This window comes from Pogoniulus pusillus, chromosome 13 (assembly GCF_015220805.1).
Source record: "Pogoniulus pusillus isolate bPogPus1 chromosome 13, bPogPus1.pri, whole genome shotgun sequence".
Classification (NCBI taxonomy): Eukaryota; Metazoa; Chordata; class Aves; order Piciformes; family Lybiidae; genus Pogoniulus; species Pogoniulus pusillus.
This window is the reverse complement of record NC_087276.1, coordinates 14,409,889-14,432,544: the sequence shown is the minus strand read 5'-3', so window position 1 is coordinate 14,432,544 and position 22,656 is coordinate 14,409,889. Positions and strand designations below refer to the sequence as shown.

The 22,656-nt window shown below is 39.9% G+C and overlaps 1 protein-coding gene across 26 annotated transcripts in view; it reads left to right on the top strand.

The window, feature by feature from the left end:
• The window catches only part of RBFOX1 (RNA binding fox-1 homolog 1), a 1,229,664-nt gene that overhangs the window by 828,796 nt on the left and 378,212 nt on the right, over nt 1-22,656 (top strand). For 20 of the 26 annotated variants that reach the window (XM_064153056.1, XM_064153048.1, XM_064153051.1 and 17 more), the window contains one exon: nt 3,078-3,119. The exons of the other annotated variants lie outside the window; for them this stretch is intronic. In XM_064153056.1, coding sequence (XP_064009126.1) covers nt 3,078-3,119 — 42 coding nt within the window. The remainder of the gene's footprint in view (nt 1-3,077; nt 3,120-22,656) is intronic. 26 annotated transcript variants of the gene reach the window in all.

The following is a 22,656-nucleotide window of genomic DNA, read 5'->3' as shown; positions in this document are numbered from 1 at the left end:
GACTGTTTCCACCTGAAACAGACTGCCCAGCAGTGTATAGTGTGTGTCCATGTGTAGCGCAGCAATTTTGTGCGACATGGCAAGGGGGACAAAACCAAACGATCAGTGTTTGAGAGAAGACTTTTCTAGTCAGCTGAGTGTTTAATGAGAGACAACACTGATTTTGCTGGTAGTAGGAAACGATATGGACTCTCTTACTATTGAGTGAAACACAGCTAGTGTGCCTGTGTCTGAGTAATCTGTGATTTGATTTCAGCTATTTAATCTGTGTCTGGATGAAGAGAAATGTGAGACTTCAGTCAGACGAATTAGTAATTGCTAGTTGAAATTTCATTCTGGTAAAAGCACTGTGACTGTGATCAGTGCCAAGTGCTTCACACTCAACCCTGATGCTCCACAGTTCCCGTGTAGGTACTGGCTGTAAATTATCCTTTTCTAGTGAAAAGAGGCAGTTTTGATGCAGCTAATCACGTTTGCATTGCTTTTCTTGAGGTGGAAGACAACAGGGGAAAATATGGGAGAGTCTTTACTAAAACTGCTGTTAGAGCAGGTGTTTTCAGCTGCACAGAAAATTGTGGTTAACTAATTGCGGCATAACTGCTTCCTGTGAGGAAGATGACTTCATATCCACTTTTTATTCAGAATGTTGGCTATGTCCATTGACCACACATGTTTGTTTATGGGGAGAGATCTTGAATATAAAACACTTCAGATGTTCACTGGTTATATTTCAACCACAAGGACTGTGCTCCATTTCAAATAAACTTCTCAAAGTATTTTGAATTTGTAAATTCAAACAAATATTTTGAGTGATATAGTGCAAAGAAAAAAAAATTTTCTTCTACATTTTAAGCAGTCTTTCTGTAAATAACCCTGTCACCATTGCTTTATGCTCTTTGTTCCGTCACATAAGTTCTTTATTATGAGTGTTATGAGGGTGATGAGACACTGAAACAGGTTGCCCAGAGAAGTTGTGGATGCCTCATCCTTGAAAGAGTTTAAGAACAGGCCAGTAGAGGCTCTGAGCATCCTGGTTTAGTGGCAGATGTCTCTGCACGTGGCAGGGGAATTGAAACTAGATGACCCTTAAAATTCCTTCAACTTTAAGCCACTCTATGATTAGGTGAATGTGGGATTATCTGAACTGACAGTAAGAAAACCTGCCTAGTTGGACTGCTGGGTGTTCTTTGTCAACTGCAGTAATTCTGTTGCTGACCATGGCATCCACAGATAGGTCTTGTTATCTTTGTGTTTAAGTCTTTATGAAGAGTTGGGTGACTGCTATATATATATTTAAAGGATCTAATAAACTTCCTACTTGGTCTTCTTTTATCTGAAGAAAAGGAAAGATGCTTCCCCTTCTATTCACATTTGTGAATGCACCAGCGAATGACACCAGCAGGTTGCTCAGTATTTCCAAAGGCTTTTTGTTTGTTTGTTTAAAATATGGAGCCTGACAGCACGAGTGTCTTGCAAGACTGTTGTCTTATAAAAAGAACTGTAGCATTGAACTATTGCTCCACTTCTTGGAAATTTCTTCCTTGATGAAACCCTTTAAAGAGAATCGATATTTTAGGCATTCTTCCACTAAACTCAAGTGTCTGAGAGCTGGACATAATGACACTGAACATATTGACCAGGTTCTTCATGCAGTCTTGAACTAAAAGAAATAAATAGTTCCTTGCATATGGTTCAATCCAGAGACGTAAGGAAGGAAATTCAGGGTTGAGAAGCAGTGTATGTAAAATTGCAGGATATGCACAAGGTTTGCTTCTAGAGTCTCTTGATCATTAATTAAATATGTTATGGCTTTTAGTTTCTCTCATTTATCTATACAGGTTTACATATTGTAAATGCATTATTTATGGTTTGCCTTAAGTGCTTAGTACTGCCACGACATTTCTCTTTAGCTGGCACAGTTTCTTTTAAATTGGCACAGATAGCAAAAAAAGACAAAATGAGAGAGCAAATTTGGCACTGGTTAGCTGCACAGAAAGCTACTTGTGCCCAAGTAAGCTTTTCTCAGATGTATTTAATGAACTCCAACTGATAAATAGTTAGAGGGACAGACAGATAGATAGGTGGCATCATTGCTTAAACTATGAAATAGATTTTTTTTCTTTCAGATGAGCTTAGTTTGTTTCATTTTTTGTCTTTAATCTTATCCTTATAACAAGAACCAAGCCAAGCAAAAAAAAAACCTAACCTCTTATCACCATAGGCTGGACCAATTAAGATCTGAGTGCTTTCCTGAGCACCTGAGCAAAGCTGTTAATGTTAGATTTAAGAATCCTAGCTGCAGGATGGGGTTAGATACCAGGGAGCTAGAAAGAAAACAAGGAACTGGAAGTTTCAGTGCTGCTGTTTGGTTTGTGGAGCTCTTTCTAGAGGAGCCCCTTTCATTTTTGGCAGTGGCCACTTCACAAACTACTCTGCCATTGACTGATGACTCCTGTCAAATGTTACTTGGTGGGGAGGCCTTAGCAATTACATTCTAAGCATGTTTCTTATTAACATGCTGGCAGAACACAAAGACAGCACTATGGAGGGGGGGGTAAGTATATTCATATATAGACATCAAGTCTTCTTCAGAGTCATTTTAACTCTAAATCAGAACTGAAAGTTGCCATAGGAATGTGTTGTATCATTTCCTGAGACTTCTATATTTTTACTTCCAAGGTGTGCTGTGGCATTTTAGCAGTGAGATATTCAGAAACGTAACACAGATATGTGAGAGAACAGAAAGAGGAAGGCTTCTTTGCTTCTTCTTGAACTGAACTGCCAGTGAGGTCTTTCAAATCTCAAAAATGCTTTTGTACTTCAGAGCTGTGTTGAGTTTTGTTGTTGCTTTCCTTTTGACCTTTGTAAATGTACTTGCCTTTTTTATTTTTCACTTATTATTTTAGTTGTTCACAGTAATGATTCTATCTTGATCCACAACACAGTATAGTGTTCAGACTCATGACTGTATTTCCTGTGTTTGTTTGTGTAGCATACTTAGAATTAGCAGCTTTGCTCTGGGAAGAATGCTAAACTTTCAAAGTTGTTTGCTGTTGTGTTTTTTTTTCCTCTTATAGAGTTCAAAGCAACAGATGAGTTGTGAAAGAGAACCACTAAGGGTAAGTGCAGTGATATGCAAAATTTGTTTCTTCAAAACGTACTACTTTGTGCTATTGACAGATGGATTACTTTATTTGAGGAACATATTTAGGTCAGTTGTTGCCTGTTGGGAAATATTGTGCATTTCTTGATCTAAACCAGTTACAATACAAACAAAATCTTCTGCCATAATTTAGTGAGATTTGATAGTGAGCATCTCTTTCCAGGAGCTCTCCCTACGCTCAGTGTGCTCTTCCAATGCACCATATGAAGACACAGTGGTAGTAAAGGTCACTGTATCTCATCCTTTCCCCGCTACTAGATTGTTGTAGTCAAGAAGACACTATCCTTTTCTTGGTAATATGGATGCTTTCAGAAACAGATCAGTGCTAGGAACCTGCCTTTCTGGCAGAAAAGTTCCAAGTATTTTAGTGTGTATATTGGTTGTGTACAATCTCTAGAGGAAATAGAGTTCCTGAGCCCAAATTGCTACTCTTTGTTTTGTTTTCCCCTTTTACTACGTTAATATGACAAATGTTTTAAACACGATTTAGTCCCTGCTCCCTTGGAATGCTACATATCTCTGCAAATGCTTTTTTTCATTTCAAGTTTGCCTTGTTCCACTGATTGTTTCTAATATTGGCTTGGAAAGGTGTAAGAGCTTTCATTAATAATAACCCCCCAAAACTTTAAAGCCACTCGAGTGTTGCTCAATAGACCTACAGATATTTATACCACATGATGGGTTGTTGGTTTGTTGTTTGTTTATTTTGAAGTCCCATATGCAGCTAGAGAGGGAGAGGAAGGCCTGAAGGAAGTTCAAGTATTTATGGAAACAAAAATACAATTGGAAATATCAAAAGCAGCACTTCTTCATTTGCAGTTTAAGCATCAGCAGTGCCTGCATGACTTGCAGGTATTAAGAATATACTCTAGTCTTATAATATGTTGTGCTGTGCTCTGAAACATTCAGCTGTTCATTATGTTAACTTCATCATTGTATGTGGGTGCTTCAGCTGCTCTTCATCGTCTTTGCAGTGGGACTTTTGGTAAACATGTTATGCAAGAATGATGCATCATGTACTGTCCTTGATCCTCTTCTTGCTGATGTGACTGCATTACTATTGTACTGAAGCTGGCATGACAGAGCTTTGTTTTATCAGTAGTAATGTCTCAACAGAGCAGCTGTCAAAGTTAAAATACTGCAGTAGTACCTGAAGGACAATCTTTGCAAGAGGTAGCAGCGCCATGAGAACAAAGAAAGTTTTGGGTTGGTTTTATCAATTTTCTTCAGTTTTTTTCCTTTGAAAAACGTTTTGAAATACAAGGAAAGGAGGTCCCCAGCTCTTTCCTCAAGTAAATACTGGTGACTTTTTAAAGCATGGAATAAAAAGTGATGCAGTGAAACATCCATGTTTCTTTCTAGCCCAGTATTACACACATCTAACAAGCTCAGTGCTTATGACAGCTTTGTGTCATGTCAAAATGTGGCTTTCCATGATAACTAAGGAAAAAAGCCCCACATCTCTAACCTACTAAGATTAGATCTGCTTCCACAACTGCTGTTATGCTCCTGTGATAGGAACTGTAGTTATTGGTGTAATTTCTGTTGCTGAGGTTGGGCTGCAGTGAAAGCAGTACACCGACCCACAGAGTTAGAGCTTGTGGCTGCACTACAAAAACCAGAACCACCAGAAGTCTTGCATGGATGGGTACTTGGAAAGCAACAGTTGCAGTGATGAGCACTGCGGCACTGTTCTTTTCCTCTGCCTGGTCTTCGGCTGTCCAAATCTTTTTACCAGTGCCCAGAATCTGTTCTAGTTTACAACAGCTCATCTGCTGTGATGAAAGGTCACAGTGAAATTTCAGTATACTATGTGGAGAGGTTTCAGTCACAGTCCAGTGCTGACACATTTGGCCCTCCTTAGTCCTGCTGTGATCATCTCCCTGCTGCCAGGTTCTGCACCTCCAATACTCTCAGGGTGCACCATGACCATTCTGTCACTCTTCTGTCACTAGGTTGGCTCCCTAACTGAGCAGTGCTGTTAATGAAATGTTTAACTGGCTGAGTTAGATTTTCAGGCCTGCAAGATTTTCTCTTCAGGTTTGTCATGTATCATGAACACTTAAATGTGAGGCAGTCTCTTCACCAGAAAGTATTGTTTCATCTCAACAGAAAGAATTGAAATATAGCAAGGGATAGGAAGTAGAACCCTAAAATGCTGGCATCCGTTCTTTTAAACTGACCTAAAGCTATATTATCCTTAGATTCTTTAATAATGTAACAAAAAATACATGAACTCACGTGCATCAAGACAAGTGTGTCCAGCAAGTCTAGGGAGTTTCTCCTACTCCTCTACTCTGCCCTGCTGAGACCACACCTGAAATACTGTGTCAAATTTTGGGCTCTGCGGTTCAAGAGAGACAGGGACCTTCTGGGGGATGACAGAGACAGGGATGACTGAGAGACTTGAGCATCTCCTCTATGGAGAGGGACTGAGAGCCCTGGGACTGTTCAGTCTGAGGAAGAGAAGCCTGAGAGATCTCATCAATGTCTTTAAATATCTGAGTGGTGAGTGTCAAGTGGGTAGAGCCAATCTCTTTTGGGTGGTGCATGGTGATAAGACAAGGAACAATGGATACAAATATGAACATAGAAGCTTTTACCTCAACATGAGGAGAAATTTCTTTACAGTGAGGGTGACAGAGCCCTGGAGCAGGCTGCTCAGTGAGGTTGTGGAATCTCCTTCTCTGGAGACTTTCAAAACCTGCCTGGATGCATTCCTGTGTGGACTGCCCTAGGTGATCCTGCTTTGGCAAGGGGATAGGACTCAATCTCTAGAGGTCCCTTCCAATCTCTATGTTCTGTGATCTCCTACTTTCCTTGGCAAGTTTATGATGCCAGTGTGTCTTTTGAGTCCTTAGTCATTCGTTAGTATACAGAAAGGCACTTTAAGAAAGGCTTATTTAAAGCAGAGCAGTGAAAATAACTAATGAGATGTTATGCGACTGTAGAGAGGTGTCCAAGTCTTACTATGTAAGAGATGAGAAATGGCTGAATAAATTATCTTTTTCACTGAGTTTTCCATTTTAGATGCAAAGCAGAGGTTCACTGTTCTGGAATGAAGCATTTAGAGTAATGAAATTGTTACCTGTACTGGAGCCTCTGGCCATTATATATTGTGTTTACAATGAATGACAATTCTAATAATTAAGGGAATCTGTGTATTTTAACCCTTTTCTGCTAAGGCTTTGAAAGTGGTGACTGCAAGCTGGGAACTTACTTGCCTTGCCAACCAGGGTAGACATCAGTGGTTGTACCTGACATGTTTAAATAAGAACTGATACAGAAAGCGAAGAAAATTTTATCTGGGTTTTATTTTTCATTTGGACATATAACAAAAGTTGACCTCAGTGTATTTCTATCTAATTTTGAAAGTAAGAAAAAGAAAATAAAAGAAAAAACATAGAAAGCATTAATACCATTTTGCAAGTTTCCCTTCTTCTTGGAAATTATCTTTGGTACCGCGTGTGCTGCTTTGACTATAACTTTTTGTCATATTACTGTACTTTTGTTTTGCTTTCTAATCTGGCTTCATTTAAATCACATTATATTGAAGGTTAATGTGTCTTTAAAGGCAAATGGACTGATCAACATGACACTATCCAGCTCCATCCACATACTGTTATTTGTCAGTATTTCCTTCAAAGAAGATAATGATATTGTTTAGTCCTCATTCTGTTTTGTGTTCTCCAGTCCTCATTTATAAATCTTATCTTGGACAGATTCACCCTATCCTCTTCTGACTCTTTCCTGCTGCCATTTGCTGTTTTATGAGTCACTATAGGCAGCTGAATGTCATTGTCATTAGAAATGACCTGTGAAGACACAGCACTCAGAGCTTGCTCAAACTAATTTAAAACAACTTCTCTCGTCATATTTGGGTCTGAAAAACAGACTTGAATGATACAGGTTATTTAAGGCTATGGAGAAAGTCAGGATACCAGCCCTAGGTAGAAACAAGCTGTAGTACGTAAAGCTGTGAAGAAGCATAGTGACAGCCTTAGAAAGGCTGTCTGCTGCTTCCACTGAACCTTCCATATTGTTCTGACTTGAGCCCATATTTTATTATCATAGCTGAAGGACACTATTTAAACTTATAGGCTGGCTTAAACCTCACAGAGCTTTAGCCTGCTTTCCTTTCAACTGCTGCATTCTCGAGTCAACATGATTGTTTAAAGTGAACTTCTTTATCTGGATTTACATGTGTGAGTTTTGCCACATGAGCTAATGCTTTAGGCTCTTACGTCGCAATGCTTGTGGAGTTCTTTAAGGTAGACATCAAGCAGTTTAAAATTCTAATGTTAGGAGGGTTTATGAATGTTCCTGTGAATACCAATGAGGTCTAATGGTAAATGGTGTGATTAACTTTCTTGCTCTGAAATTTTAAGTGACCTAGTTGTTGCTCTAATTAACAGCTTCTTTCACAGGCACTTATTCTCCAGATGTATTATATGCAGCCAGAGTTCATTCTCTTGGACTGAAATGTGGGAAGGGCAGGGTCTTACTATCAGCTTGTATTTAATATCAGCATTTAGTTTTTATGGTACTGTAATTTTCAAGGAGAAAAAAGGAAGTTTTGCATTGAGTATAATTCTATTTATCTTCTCTTTTATATGGTAAATGAAATAAGCTTTATTTATGTCCAGCAGGCATAATCCTTCAGTATTTAGCTCACTTTTGTGTTTTTGTTCAGTGCATTTATTCATCAGGTTGTCAGGTGCTTAGCTTTGTAGATTAATTTTTTTCTTTTAACTTTTTTAAAGAGGAATTTCATCATTGTGGTATTAACTTTATTCAGTGATCTAAGAATAATCCACTGATAATTTTTGTGTGCAGTGTTCCTCTGATGCACTAAGGAGGTAAATTGTGTTTCAATGGCAGATGCTAATTTTTTAATCGGGTTGAGCTGAGTGGGGGGAAAAAATGGCAGCTGGAGAGAGGAAGAAAATCAGAGTGGAAAGGATTTGTGTAGTAGGTGTTATTTCTGAGCACTTTCCAATATAATTTGCTGTGGTGATAGTATAGCAGAATTTGCATGGTGACTGGCCAAAGGACCTCTGCTTTCAATCTTTGCCCCTTTCTACTCTGGACCCGAGAAAAAGGGAATAGGTATGAATTTGTTTTCTGAACTATAATATGAGCGTATTTTGTCTTGTTACCATGACGCAACACAGCCATTCATAGCATTTCTGCAATGCTGGGCAGGTAGTTCTGCACATTAATAAAACATTGGCTCTCTTCTTTTGAGGAGGAGGGGAGGCTTTTTGGTTTCTTTTCCTTCTGAAAATGTCCTGGTATTTATTTGCAAACAGTATGTGTACAGTTTGCTTGGAAGAGTCAGTTGGAAGTATGCAGCATTATCAGAGAATCGGAGTGTTAGAGGTTCTAAGAGACCTTGAAAAATGAAGTCCAACCCCTCCACCAGAGCAGGATCATCTAGGGAAGGCCACACAGGAATGCATGCAGGCAGGCAATGTTTTCTGTGTCTCTAGAGAAGGACATTCCACAGCTTTTCTGGGCGGCCTTGTTCCAGGGCTCTGTTACCCTCACTGTGAAAAAGTTTTTCTTCTGTTCACATGAACCTTCTATGCTCCAGCTTGTAACCACTGCCTCTTGTCCTATCATTGGACATCACTGAGCAGAGCCTGGCTGTGCCCTCCTGGCACTTGTCCTTCACATCTTTATAAATACACATGAGGTCACCCCTCAGGCTCCTCTTTGTCAAGCTAGAGAGCCCCGGCTCCTTCAGCCTGTCCTCTGAAGGAAGATGTTCCACTGCCTTCAGCATCTTTGTAGCTCCAGTGGACTCTTTCAAGCAGTTTCCTGAGGTTTTTCTTGAACTGAGGAGCCCAGAACTGGACACACTATTCCAGACGTGGCCTCACCAGTGCAGAAGAGCCTCTCTTGACCTACTAGCCACATCCCTTCTAATACACCCCAGGATGCCACTGGCCTTCTTGGCCACAAGGGCACATGGCTATCTCATGGTCATCCTTATCTTAAAGGAAGAATGGTTGCAAGAGGAAAAGCCACAATGTACTATTAGAATTGCTTCAATCCATTGATTCATGTAGCTTAGGCTACTTTTGGCATGCTAGACAAGTGGCTTAAAATGGTCCTTCTTTAGTTTCTGGAGGGGTTCATGCAGTGAGCTGTATGTGTCATCATCCTTGTAGGTGTATGGTGAAGGTATATGTAGGTGAGATTAGTAAGAAGACATGTTTTTGGTTCTGGGTCTATTGCACATTGACATGGACTGAAATTAGAGTAATCTCACTCACCATCTTGCAAACAGCATTCCCAGTGGTTCTATAAAGAGTAACTGTCAGCATAGATCAGAAAAAATTACTGGAACTAAGATCTAAAGAAGAATAAAATGGTTGTAAATGGTCCACCAAAGTTTGGGGAAGGGATGTTAATTGTAGGGATGCAATGTTGTCCATTTTAGCCCTGCTGGCAGTTGAGGTATGCTTCAGGAGCTTTCCTAAGCACAGTAACTTTTAGAAGATAACATTAGCCTCCAATATCTTAGGAACATAGTGATAGTTTTAAACACTAAGGATGGCTACATAATGAAAGTTGTTATGGCTGATGTTTCAAGTGACATAACCTCTCACAGTGGGATTGCTGTTGTCTCTTAAGTTCCTAACTGCTAACGATATGCTTCTTTGATCAAGAGAAGAAAGAATGTTTGCTGCACTTCCCATTTGAATAGTGATGGTGCCACTCACTTCAGATTCCTTTACATTCTTTCAGGAATAGTTACTAAGCCTTCAGTTATTTTTCTTGTCTCTGCTGCTGCTGGAATGTCATTCAGAAAACTTTTCTGTTTCTCTCCTGGTATGTTTTGGCATCTCCAAAAACAGTAGGCAGAGGATTTTCTGTTGTTCAGGTGCCACTTTGTCTTGAATTCAACTTTGTTTTTTGCATAGTCAAATATTTTCTCAGTAGGGTGCTTTGTAATTGCAGAAACTAAAGAGTTGCAGTAATATTTGGAGAGGCTGAAACAATGTTTTCAGTAATTACCAGTCCATTTAGTGTGAGAGATTCAGTCTGGAGCTGCAGCAGGCTGTGTGGAATTCAGCAGCTACTTGACATGTATTTGAGGTCATGTTTGTATACAGGCAGGAATGAGATATGGCTCATGAGGCTCTTCACTACATGTAATCAAGGTTCAGGAAGTGGTGAACTTCAGAAGGGATAGAAGAAATGGATAGTATAAAGGTGACTGAACCAGTGCCCAACATGAATTCAGTATTCTGGTGCTATCCTTCTGCTACAAAAATATTAGGAATGCACAGCACCTGATGCATGCTGTTTGGAAGCAGCTTTTGCACTAGGAATAGCAACTTTTGGTACAGCCTTTCTGCAGTGCCTGCGCACAGCTTCTGTTGCAGAACACTTGCTGCGATCAGTGATGCTGCCCTAGAAAAGAAGAAAGCATTTCTTGCTTGGTTTGTTGGGAGGGAGCTCTTCTTTTTGCATTGCTTTTTAAATTCCTCTTTGATCATCTTGGAAATGGACCTTTAAGTGCACAGCTTTAACAGTGTTTATACTGCCTTGACATTAATTCAACCTCTACTGTTGCTTCATTAATTTGACTAGCAAAGATCATAGTCCTCTTTGATGTCACACCTAATCCAAGCAGGAAATACTACCTAGTTTATAGTGCAGTTTTTGTGGGGTTTTTTTTGGGTTGGTTTGGTTTTTTGTGAGTTTTTACTTGGCTTTGTCGTTTTCACAGGGCAGATGGGGTTTAGCTTGGGGGACAGTAGGTTTAGACTGGATCTTAGGAGGAAGTTCTTCAGTATACAGGTGACGAGACACTGGAATAGGTTGCCCAGGGAGACTGTGGATGTCTCCTCCCTGAGGGTGTTCAGGGCCAGGTTGGATGAGGCCTTGAGCAGCTGAGTCTATGGTGGGGACATCAGAGCAGATGATCTCTAAGATCCTTTCCAACTGAAGCTGTTCTATAATTATGGACATCATGTTCTAGTATTGATGCTAATGGTCTTTTTATGATCTGTAAAATCTTTCTGCACCTTAACTGTTTAAGCTAGTTGGGTTTTACTTCTCTACTGAATCATTTAATTATGCTTTTTTAAGGAGCTGCCTTTTTTTTTTTTTTTTTTTTTTTTTACAAAACAGCAAAGTTACAAGGAAGAATAAATGAATCCTAAACCAAAACAGATCAATGTATCAATATTAACGTGTGTATGTATATATATATACACACACATGCAAACACATTTCTCTCTTATATGTATTAAGCGTAGAGTTTAAGGATCCTGTCCTACAGAGTTCTAGTTGGCATGTGACAGAGGATATACACTCTTTATAAAGGGTGAAAGGCTTTGGATAGGACAGGATTTTAGAAGTGTGTACTTGTCCTTAAGTCTCTTGTAAGAGAACCTGGACAGTAATTGAGTTCTGTTCTATTCTGCAGCAAAATTTCAGGTTGCCCTGAAAGCCAGGTCTCGCTGCATGTGAGACATCGCTGATTTTCTTAGCACACAATTCCAAACACTGGCATGTAACTTCCAGGAAGCAGGATGAAGGAATAAGAATAATCAGCACTGAACAAACAAAAATTGTGTTTTATCGTTTTTATACACTGAGCTGAGTGGTGGTGTTGGTAGAGAGAAGAGGAGGGACTAGGCAAGATTTGAGAGGTCATGCCAGGTGATGAACCTTATGAAGTGCAAGGTCCTGCACTCCAGGTTTGAGACAATCACCAATATCAGTACAGACTGAGGGACAAAAGGAGAGATGGAAAAATTAGTATATGTTTTTGTATTTGTAGCTTAGTTTCCATTTCATAATCTAGGAAGGTGAGAAAGGTAAAAATGCTTTGCTGATTTGTAACATTTTTGGTGTTTTTCATCCCTGGGAGAAGCTGATCTTGACTCAGTCATCTATTACCCCCCCTACATCTGTTTGCTGTTGTGTATTTTGAAGCTTTCGTCATCTCTGTTATCTTCAAAGACAGTATGGCTTAAACAAGGGGAGTGAGATATAAAACCCAAGTATGTCGTATCACAGGCAGTTTTCATGCTCCACTACCACTGGAAATTTAAGCCCTAATGTAAAGAGGTGGTTACAGCTGTACTCTATGTGATCAAATGCCAGGTAGATCGTTACTCTGCAGGTAATGGGCAAGAATGCACAAGTGCATTGGGACAATTGGTAGCATGTTTTTCTCATGCAGTAGTTGTCTCTTCCTTTGGGTTCTTAACATCTCTTGGAGTACAATACTGAAAGTAAAAAAAGTAGCCTTCTTCTGAAGGGCACTTTCCTACTTGATAGCAGATGCCTGCAAAGAGCAGATAATTAATAGCTGTACTACCATGTTTTAGCCATTTTCTTTGGTTTTTCCTACATACTGTAGATTTCCTCCTATGTTATGAGCTCACTTCTCCTCCCCTCCCCTTCTCTAAACTACTGTTTTCTACAACTGTTTTCATCATTGCTAAAAATCATTTATATGGCACCATAAATTACAGGCACTTTACAAGCACAGAGTGAGCCTTAGCCCCAAACAGTTTATAGTTCAGATACGTCCTCGATTTCTGGTGTGCCATTTTTACTCAACACAATGGCCTGGGAATTTTAAGGCAGATTACATTAATTTTGTGGTTTAGTCCTACAACCTTTCTTGCTCAAGTGATGCTGATTGCAACTGTATGGCTCAATTTCTGTGTGGGTTGCTAATCACTTCTTTCTTCTTTAGCAAGGAGGAATTATATACACTTCTGCTTACTAAGAATTCCAGGCACTCATTTTTTGGCATATACATTTACATCTAAAAGCTGCAGGCACTGGAACAAAAACCAAACCCCTCCAAAAACAAACAAAAGTACCCAAACATTTTATTATTTAGCTCACTCTCTTCTGTTCTTTTTTTAATTGTACTGTAACTGACATTTCTGTTTTTTGAATTAAAACCTGCTCAGGAGTTCTCCTGTATTATTGCTGCAGTGGCCATGGAAAACCCTGACAGCACATTCTGGAATTTTGTTAGAAAAAGTAGGTTTGGTTTTCATTTTTTATTTGGCTCATTTGTGCAGTTCCCAACTTAAAGACATCTTATATCTAGTCTACTGCTTCTACTAAACTTCACTTTTAAGATTTAGTTGCAATTACCATTTAACTTGAAAATAATGAAATTTTTTTTCTGATGCTTCACAGAATCGTAGAATACTTTGTGTTGGAAGGGACCTCTCTATGTCATCTAGTCCAATTCCCCCTGTAGTGAGCAGGGATATTGTCCACTAGATCAGGTTCCTCAGAGCCTTGTTGAGCCTCACCTTGAAGGTCTCCAGGTATGGGGCCTCAACTACCTCCCTACACAACCCCTTCCAGTGTTCCACCGCTATCATGGTAAACAACTCGTTCCTAACATCCAGTCTACATGTCTTCTAATTTCAAACCATTTTCCATTGTCCTATCACTACAGTCTTCTGTTCTCTGGGCTGAACAAGCCCACCTCCCTCTGCCTGGCCTCACAGGAGAGATGCTCCATCTCCCTAATCATCTTTGTGGCCCTCTCTTGGACCCCCCTGCCACCTTGAGGGCTCCAAAGCTGGTTGCAGTACTCCAGATGATGTCTCACCACAGCAGAGTAGTGGCAGAATCCCCTCTCTCCGCCTGGTGGCCACACTTCTTTTGATCCAGACTAGGATGCCATCAGCCTTCTGGGTTGCAAGTGCACATTGCTGATTTGTGTCCAGCTTCTCATTCACCTTTTCCACAGGGCTGCTTTCTATCGCTGCTTTCCCAGCCTATATTGATAATAAGAATTATTCAACCCAGATGCAGGATCTTGCACTTGATCTTGTTGACCCTCCTGAGGTTCATCTGGGCCCTTCTCTCCAGCTTATCCAGGTCCTTCTGGATGACATCCTGTTCCCCTAGCCTATTAACAGCACGACTCAGCTTGGTGTCATCTGCAGCTTGCTTATGGTGTACTCAATCCCATTGTCTGTATCACTGATAAAAATATTAAACTGTACTGGTCCCAGTATGGACCCCTGAGGGACTTAATTTGTCACCAATCTCTGCCTGGATTTGAGCCATTTACCATTGCCTTCTGGATGTGACCATTGAGTCAGTTCCTTATCCACTGAACAGTTTGGCCATCAAATCCAGATCTCTCTAACTTGGCAAGTAGGTTGTTGTGGGAGACCTTGCCAAAGGCCTTGCAGAAGTCCAGATAAATGACATCCATAGATTATCCCTTGTCCACTGGTGTAGTCACTCCATCATAGAGGGCCACTAACTTCATCAGGCAGAATCTGTCCTTTTCTTTACCTGAGCAATATTACTGTAATTATTTACTATTCTTTCTTCACCATAAAAAAAATCCTAACTAAAGAAATTTAAATCTAGGAAAGACTATACAAGTGCTTATCAACCTCATTTGCCCTTGGGTCTTGGGTGCTGATGGTATTTCTAGACATATGTTAGATAGAAATGTGGAGTGCAGTGTGGGATTGTGGGGGTTTTCTTTCACTGACTATAAGCTTATATCCAGGATATCTATTTTACAGAGAGAGGTGGAAAAATATTTTGGAAGTCCACCACTGCCTAAAATACAGCATTTTCTAAACTCTGGTGTATCCTAACTTTGTAATTTTTCCCTTATTGACACCAGAACAGAACATTCGAGGAGTGCTGACAAAGCCAGGCACTCCTTGCTGTTCTGAAAAGAGTAAGCAATGCTTACCATACAGTTTTCAGATTTAATGGCTGCAAAAAAATAATACTTTCCATAGTCTATGCAGTACATTGAAATGATATTATTTTGGGTCAGTCAGAGGTGTAAGTCACAGAATCCTCTTTTCTGTTGGTGAGGTGGTTTTATTATTTTTATGATACTGATTATATAATGATATTAAAAAAAGCCACCAGGCTTGTATTTGTATTCCCAGAAGTTTTTTGATGGTTTCAAGCTTTCTTTCTCTAATATGTGCTTCTCTTGGGATGTAGAAGCAAGAATTACAAAACTCACCAAAATTGACTTACTTCACCTTAATGTAATGGACAAATGCCCCCATGTTTCTTATGAGATCTTAAATGTCAGCCTTATCTGTTGATGCTGTTTTGGTATATTTGTGTGTATATGTACATAGGGTTTTTTTTTCATTTACTCTTCAGAAAGTGTAGCTAAAAATAATGGGAAATTACTATATAGACCAGAAATGATTTCTGTAGATGAAACCAGAGGTGACATGGAAGAGCTGTATTGTTCATGAATCAGTGAACAGCAGTCGGTTAAAAAGCCTGATAAAAATCATTATGAATAAATTGTACTAAAATGCTCCTGTGATAAATTCTTCATTGCATTAGCTGGATCTTCACTGCTTTGTGCTTCTCATGGTGTGGAACAGTTTCTTTTCATCACCTGTGCTCTTGAAAGGCTGGATAGAAAGAAATGGAACCGTTTAGGAATTTCTGGAAGAAGGGTGACAGGAAAACAAGTGGCTTTCCACAGCCTCCATCAGGAGTAATTATGTGGCAGGAGAATCATAGAATCAACCAGGTTGGAAAAGACCTCCAAGATCATCCAGCCCTATCCTGCCAACTAGACCATGGCACTAAGTGCCTTCTCCAGTCTTTTCTGGAACACCTCCAGGGATGGTGACTCCACCACCTCCCTGGGCAGCCCATTCCAATGGCAAATCACTCTCTCTGAAACCTGCTATGAAAAGCCAGGAGCCAAAGGCTGCTGATAATGGAGGCATCTGAAAATCTGAATAAAATCAGGCAACTGAGTTCTTTTTAGCCCCTTACAAACAAACCTCAGCAATTTACTGTAGTAACAGCCATGTAGGCTGAAATATGATTGTAAACTAAAATGTTTGAAATTGTAAAAGCAGAAATAGTTTCTGGAAATCTTATTAAGATTTCTGTAATGACTTAGAAGTTGTCAGTGACAAGTGCTGTAGTTAGTCAAGTTCTCAGCAGAATCTTCAGAATAAAAAAAAAGTGTGAAAGACAACATACTAAAAATTGTATCTAAATGGTCTCACACAACCCTCTTCTGAGTATTCAGAAGAACAAAGATATATGGTGCATATAGTCAAGGATGCTAAAAATATCACCTTGTTCTAGCCACATTGCTAGCTGTGAGGAGAAAGCCTCTCATTCTCCCAGAAGACTGACTAGGAGTGATCAGTTGTATTCATTGCTCTAAACCCAGATTTACTTGCTGTCCTATACAGTATTTAGATATTTCCCAGGATGGTGTCATCTCTGGTCTGAAGAACCACAGACTGATAGAACAGACCAGGTTGGAAGTGGGCTCAAAAGATCATCTGCTTCTATCTTCAGAAAAGATCGAAAGATAGGAACAAAACAGAAGAGTAACTCATTTGTTTCAAATTCTGTGATGAAAGAATGCTTCTACATTTGATTCAGAATCATCCAAGCTTTATTTGTAAAGCACTGGGAAATGCTTCATTTGAGACAGGCAGAAGTCCAAGTGTGCAAGTGTGCATACATACTGTATGGCAATGTACATGCATACTATATGGCAATATAATGTGGAGAAAACTCATTTGTAATAAGCAGTTTTGACCTTATTACAGTAAACAGCAAAAGCAGATTTGTGTTCCTGCATCTTTTCCTACCCGAAATTCCACCCAGATACTTGTCTTGCAGTGTTTGTTTTGCTGTCTTGTTGAAGTCAAAGCACAGCATTGAAGCTTTGCTCTGCACTTCCAGTAGTGCATGACATGGAGCACTCGGCTGTGTGTCTCAGCCTTTGTCTGCTTAGGTTAGTGCTGGAGGCGCAGTGAGTGCACCTTTGTTCCTTCCTCAGGTAGTGTAAAGGATGCAAAAAGTATTGGAATTTTGACATGGAGAGTCTGAGAAGACGTACCTTAGACTAAGAGAGCTTTAAGGTTATGTTTAGCTAGCTGTCCCTGCTCTCTGATTTGCATCTTTAAATATCCATACTTGTGGAAAACCCTAATTCAGAACATTTAGCTCATGTGAAGACTCACTGTACAGACAGCATCTGAACTTTCTGCTCAGAGGCAAACAACTCAAACTCACAGTACTGAGCAGCCGTATGGGCTTGTTTGCAGTCTGATACTGCAGTCCAGGAGTCTCTCTGCCTGTAAAGAATTGCATGAATGAGCTCTACTAATTTAGATGTTCCTTGTTTGAAGTGTAGGCCATAACAGAAAACAAGCCTTGCTGGTTATTTCTATGTATGTAACATGGACTTTGGATATGTTAACCAGACAGAAGCAGGGTACTCATTGCTGAATGGTCTTTGCAGTTTTCCCATATTGGCACATTAAACTTGATGTGGCAAAAAAAACCCAAAACAAAACCCCAAAAAGACCAAAGTATCTTTTGAAATGCTTTCATACTGTTTATTTGCAATGATCACTTTGCAAAGATACTTGTGGTTTAGCAAGGGCTTGCTCAGTGAAAGGCAGCAAGACACTGATGCCTTTGATCAGCATTTTGCAATTTACTCTGTGTGTGGGGCCCAGCTGAGACTAATGTTGTTCCAGAGAAAAGTGATGGTGATGCTCTTACTTGAGGTTTGCTCACAGAGATGGGGCTTCGTTTTCCTATGCACATAGTTTTCTTTGAAGACAAAAGCAGCAGATGTTTGCATTGTCACTTGCTAATGCTCTTTTTAAGTCCAATTCAAAGTATCAACAACCTTTTGTCACGGGGAGTGATTCAGAACCGTGGCGTAATCTTGGACTGCATCACAAGACTGTCATCATGTTAGTGATTTGTTTATGATGAAAGATAGAACTGGGAAGTGAATAAAAATCACTCCTTGTGCCACTGCTGGGGAATGTACCTCCTTTGTAATTGCCATTAATGCTACAAGGAATCAATGTTTTTGTTTGAGAGTGAGATTATCTTTGCAGAAATTCACTATCCTCAGGATAGGATGGAGTTTGTTTTGTTTAATTTCAATGGTGGTACATGGACATTTGCTGTTGGAAATAGTTAACTTTGTGTTCTCTTGCTGGGAAAGAAGTGCCCAACTGACATGAACCATGAACCTCTTAGGAAAACAGAAAATACATAGATTCAGAGCATCTCAGAACACAAATTAAATATTTAGTGTACAGGCTGGATCCTTTCTAATGGAGAGTGTCTGAGATAAGCATGGCATCTCTAATGTACAGTCAATTTAATAACTGAATGAATGGGCAGCTAATGTAAGGAGACAATGGGGTGAGTATTTTGATTTAAGACAAAAGAAGGAAATTGTATAGTAAATAAACTTGGTGCAAATGCATGGTTGGCAGTCCACCTTTGCCTTGCTGAAGGCATTTCTGGTATCACTGGAAGGAAATGGGGTGTGCTGAAGTATGCAGAGGTTGGTTTATTTACTGCCTAGTTCATTGACTTTTTGGTTGGTGTGCCAGTGGGTATAGAGTCAGAGGATTGACCTCTTTCATAATGCTTGATACACACAGGTAAAAGTATTCAAACTCTGACCTTTTGCAATAAGCAGCACACTCAGTTGTTTTTAAATCTGAACAGAAGATGTAATAATTCCTACAATGGACATGTTGGAAGGGTATAGTGACCTAGTTATCACCTGCTAGCACTGTGAGGGAAGCAGCACCAGGAGTGTGTTGTCTCAGTGTGTTCTGTGCATTTACCTGCAGTATGGATTCACAGATGCTCTGCTGTACTACTCTTAATACAAGTACTACTTTACAGATAGTTGCATGTTGCACTGAACTTTCTTTTAGAAATAAATGTGCTTCAGAAGCAGTTGTGTCCTGTTTAAAGAAATTCTGAATCTAGACTGGTCTTTGTACTCGTAAGCTTTGAAAGTGAGCAAGAGCAGCCCTTGGATAACTTCATGCAAGTCAGTTTACAGGTCTGTTATACTTGGAGATACCACAAATACATTCCCTCTGCCAGACTTCCAGCAGGCACTCATCTCTTTTTGTCTCATGACAATCCCTAGGTTCTCTCCCGCAGTTTGGACTGATGGGCAGAAGTTTCCCCCTATATTTGTGATCTGAGTTTGTGTCACTTCTGAAAATCAGAACCATTTGGGCACACATGTACATACAGAACACCGCATACTGAGGAAACACCAGTGCAGCCATGGCTGTTGTGGTAGTGCTGATTTGTTATGGATACACAAACAGTTCCAGTAAATGTCAAAGCTTTCTGGAAAAGATGATCAGAGACCTATTAAAGGGGAGTATTCTGTGGGTCTTATGGTAGAAGCCAAAAGAAAGAGAAGGCTATGGAGAATACCTACAGACATGAAGATGATAGAGTGAGTTCTACAAGACACAAAATGAAAGGCAGGCGAAGATGCCCGAAGTGTTTTTGTGGTCTGGAAGGCATCCAAAGAAGCATTGATTTATTAAAGAGGATCATCACAGCTTCCTTTACTCAATGTGATGGTGCCATTAGAGCTCTTGGAGCAGTCTCTGGTTTCCTTGAGAATGAGAAACAGGATTTTCAAATGCAACACCAAGAGAAGCCACTAATTTCCCAGACCTATGCCACCGCCAGACCATCACTTCAGCTGTGTTCCTGAATGGAGAATCCCAGCTGCACAGAGTCTACTGGGAGTTGCACGTAGGAGTTCCCATCTTGCTAACCACACTGCCTACTTCTGTAAGAAGTACCCTAGCAATTTTGCACGGAGATTTTTGTAGTTAACAAAGACTAGCTTTAATGAGACAGGGAACCGAAAAATCGTGGGCCACAGTTAAAACTGTCGTAATCAGCTGTTTAGTTAACAGTTACCTTAGTGCTGTGCTTCTGGACTGGTAATACACTGGGGTCTTTTTTTCTTTTTGCTGTCTTTGGTATCTGAATTTTCTTTTGCAGTTTCCTTTCTGAATGCCCAAGTATTTTAGGTTTGTATTTTTCAATTCACCCATTCCCTTCGTACCACTCTAAAATAATGTCTTCTACATCTCCTTGTTTGTCACTTTATATGCCAGGAGACAGGCAATAACTCCCTCCACCAGGACTTTATTATAGAGAAGTCTTTCTGATATTGTGAGGAAAAGGGTAGAGATCCTAATAGCAGGACTAATTCTGGCACTTGTCACAAGAAGACAAGATTTCATGTGGTGGAGGAGCTGATTTTTGCCTTAGTCTGATGGCTGTTGTATCAATGCTATTGACATCAGCACTGGGACTTTTGGCAGCCTCAAAGAAGGAGCCCTGCTCTTAGCTGCAGATATGCATGCATGCATGTCTCCCACCAGATCAAATCGATGATACAACTAACCCTTAGTTACAAAGCCATTCTCACCTTGTTAAAAAACAAGTGTGACAAAGAGACAGAGCATGAATTTGTTTTGTCAGATATATAGTCATAACTAACAACTGATAGTTTTGTTAAGTTCTATATGATGGTTTTGCTGAAAGGTAGGTTGTGTCATGATTTACTGAACTATTAGAAGTGATAAAACTGATCCATTTGTTATCATCCAGTGCATAAAGACTTCAGGATTTAAGGAGCCTGCACTAAATAACAAAGCAATTTCTAAACTCATAAATGGAAATTACAGGGATGTAGTCCTTAAGTCATTTGGAATAGCAACCTTTTATCATATTAGTGACAAATATTAGAAGTTAACCCCTACTTTCCTTTTTGAAATGAAATCCTACCTTAGGAAACTTTACTTAAAAATAAAGCAGTTGTGAACATGATAACTTTATACCAGTGTGGTGTGCAAGTGAGGCAAGATTTATCTGGGTGTCATCCCTGCCTCTCTGCCCCATCATCCCTACATCAGATGATGTGAACTGATTTATACTTCTGCCAGGAGAAGGATGTTGGCTGACGTTAGCCGAGGAATGATATTAGTTGGCTCTGCTCCTGGGTAAAAGCAAATCTGAGTGGAATATCTTGAAAGAGATTTCTTGTGTTTCAATAAACAGATCACAGTTAGCAGTAGTTGGTTTCAGATTAGCCTGCCCTAAGGAGAATATAATTGTGTGTCCTACTGTGAAAATGGAAATACCCTGTACCAGAGTTTAGGAAAACACTTTATGATTACAAGTTCCTAAGTTGTCTTCTCTTGTACCAAAGATTTTATAGGCAGTGGAAGATGTCGATTAGAGCTAAGCAAACATTTGCCTGGAGATAATTCTTCTGGTGGCATTACTTTCTTTTTCTACTCAAGAGGATTCTGAGTTATTTAATTCCATTTTAATCAACCAATATAAATTCTTAAGGAATAGATGAATCGAGAGAGTTGATTATTACTAGTACTCAATATTTGATATCCAGCTTGCTTTGTTCAGCTGAAACAGATATGTTTCTTTTTCTTATCTCCACAAGCATCATCTCTAAAATATAGATAAAGATTTACAAAACCACCTGGCACTACCTAGGAGAAGAATATTAGAGAAACACACTATCATTTCAGGAAATGCATTGGCCATCCTGGGATGCATCAAGAAGAGTGTGGTAGGTCAAGAGAGGTTCTCTTTCCCCTTGAATCTGCCCTGGTGAGGCCCCATCTGGAATACTGGGTCCAGCTTTGGGCTCAGTAGTTCGAGGACAGGAAACTGCTTGAGGCTACAGGAAAGGGAATAAGCTGTCCAGAGAGGAGGAGGATCTTCATCTCTGGGGGAAATCAAAACCCAGTTCTGTCATCTGTTCTAGGTGAACCTGCTCTGGCAGGAGAGTGTACTAGATGATCCCCAGAGGTCCCTTCCAGCCTCCGACATTGTGTGATTTGTTGAAATAAAGCTAAACTACTCTTTAATATTAGCCAGGAAGTTTTGATCCCACTGACTTTGTGTGAGTTGTCTGGGAAATAATTTTGTAAGCTTTCATTTTCCTTTCACACACTTTACACTAAATCAAGTCAAGTCTATCATCACCCCACAGTGACACCCTCACTGATGCAGACTGATGCTGGAGCCCAATTACAACAGCTTAAAAGAAGGAGAAAGTAGGTAAAGTTTTCCTATGACTGCAAGTTTTCCTTCTTAGAACTACTGACTGAGTCTGTTCTCACTAAAAGCAGGGAAGCTGCAACCATAAAGCATTTGCCACTTAAATTACAGGCATAGGTTTGAGCTGTTAGACATGAAATAGTAATCATTAATAATTTGGCTTAATTGCAGTCTCTTGTTTTTTGTCAGGCTAAAAAGTGTGAATACTGGGAGAAGTAAGCAGCTCACATCCTTTCAGAAACGGCACACAGAAAGTGTATATATTTGGCAAACCTCAGACTCCTCCCATTTTTTCAAATCTCTTTGTATGCTAAGGAAAGGAAAAGAAAATTTCATCTTCCTGGTTTTATGTGAAACTATGAACTGTGCAAATCCCATGCACATGGCATCAAGTGTAGGATCAGAGGAACCTGTGTGCTTCTGTCCTGCTTGTCACTCCTTGGACAACAGGCTGAACACAATTCATCAGCCAGCCAGAACTTCGGACTCAATATTGTGGTGATGTCTGATGGCCAAGTTGCTGGCTGTTTGCTTCCCAGTTTTTTTCTGGGACAATA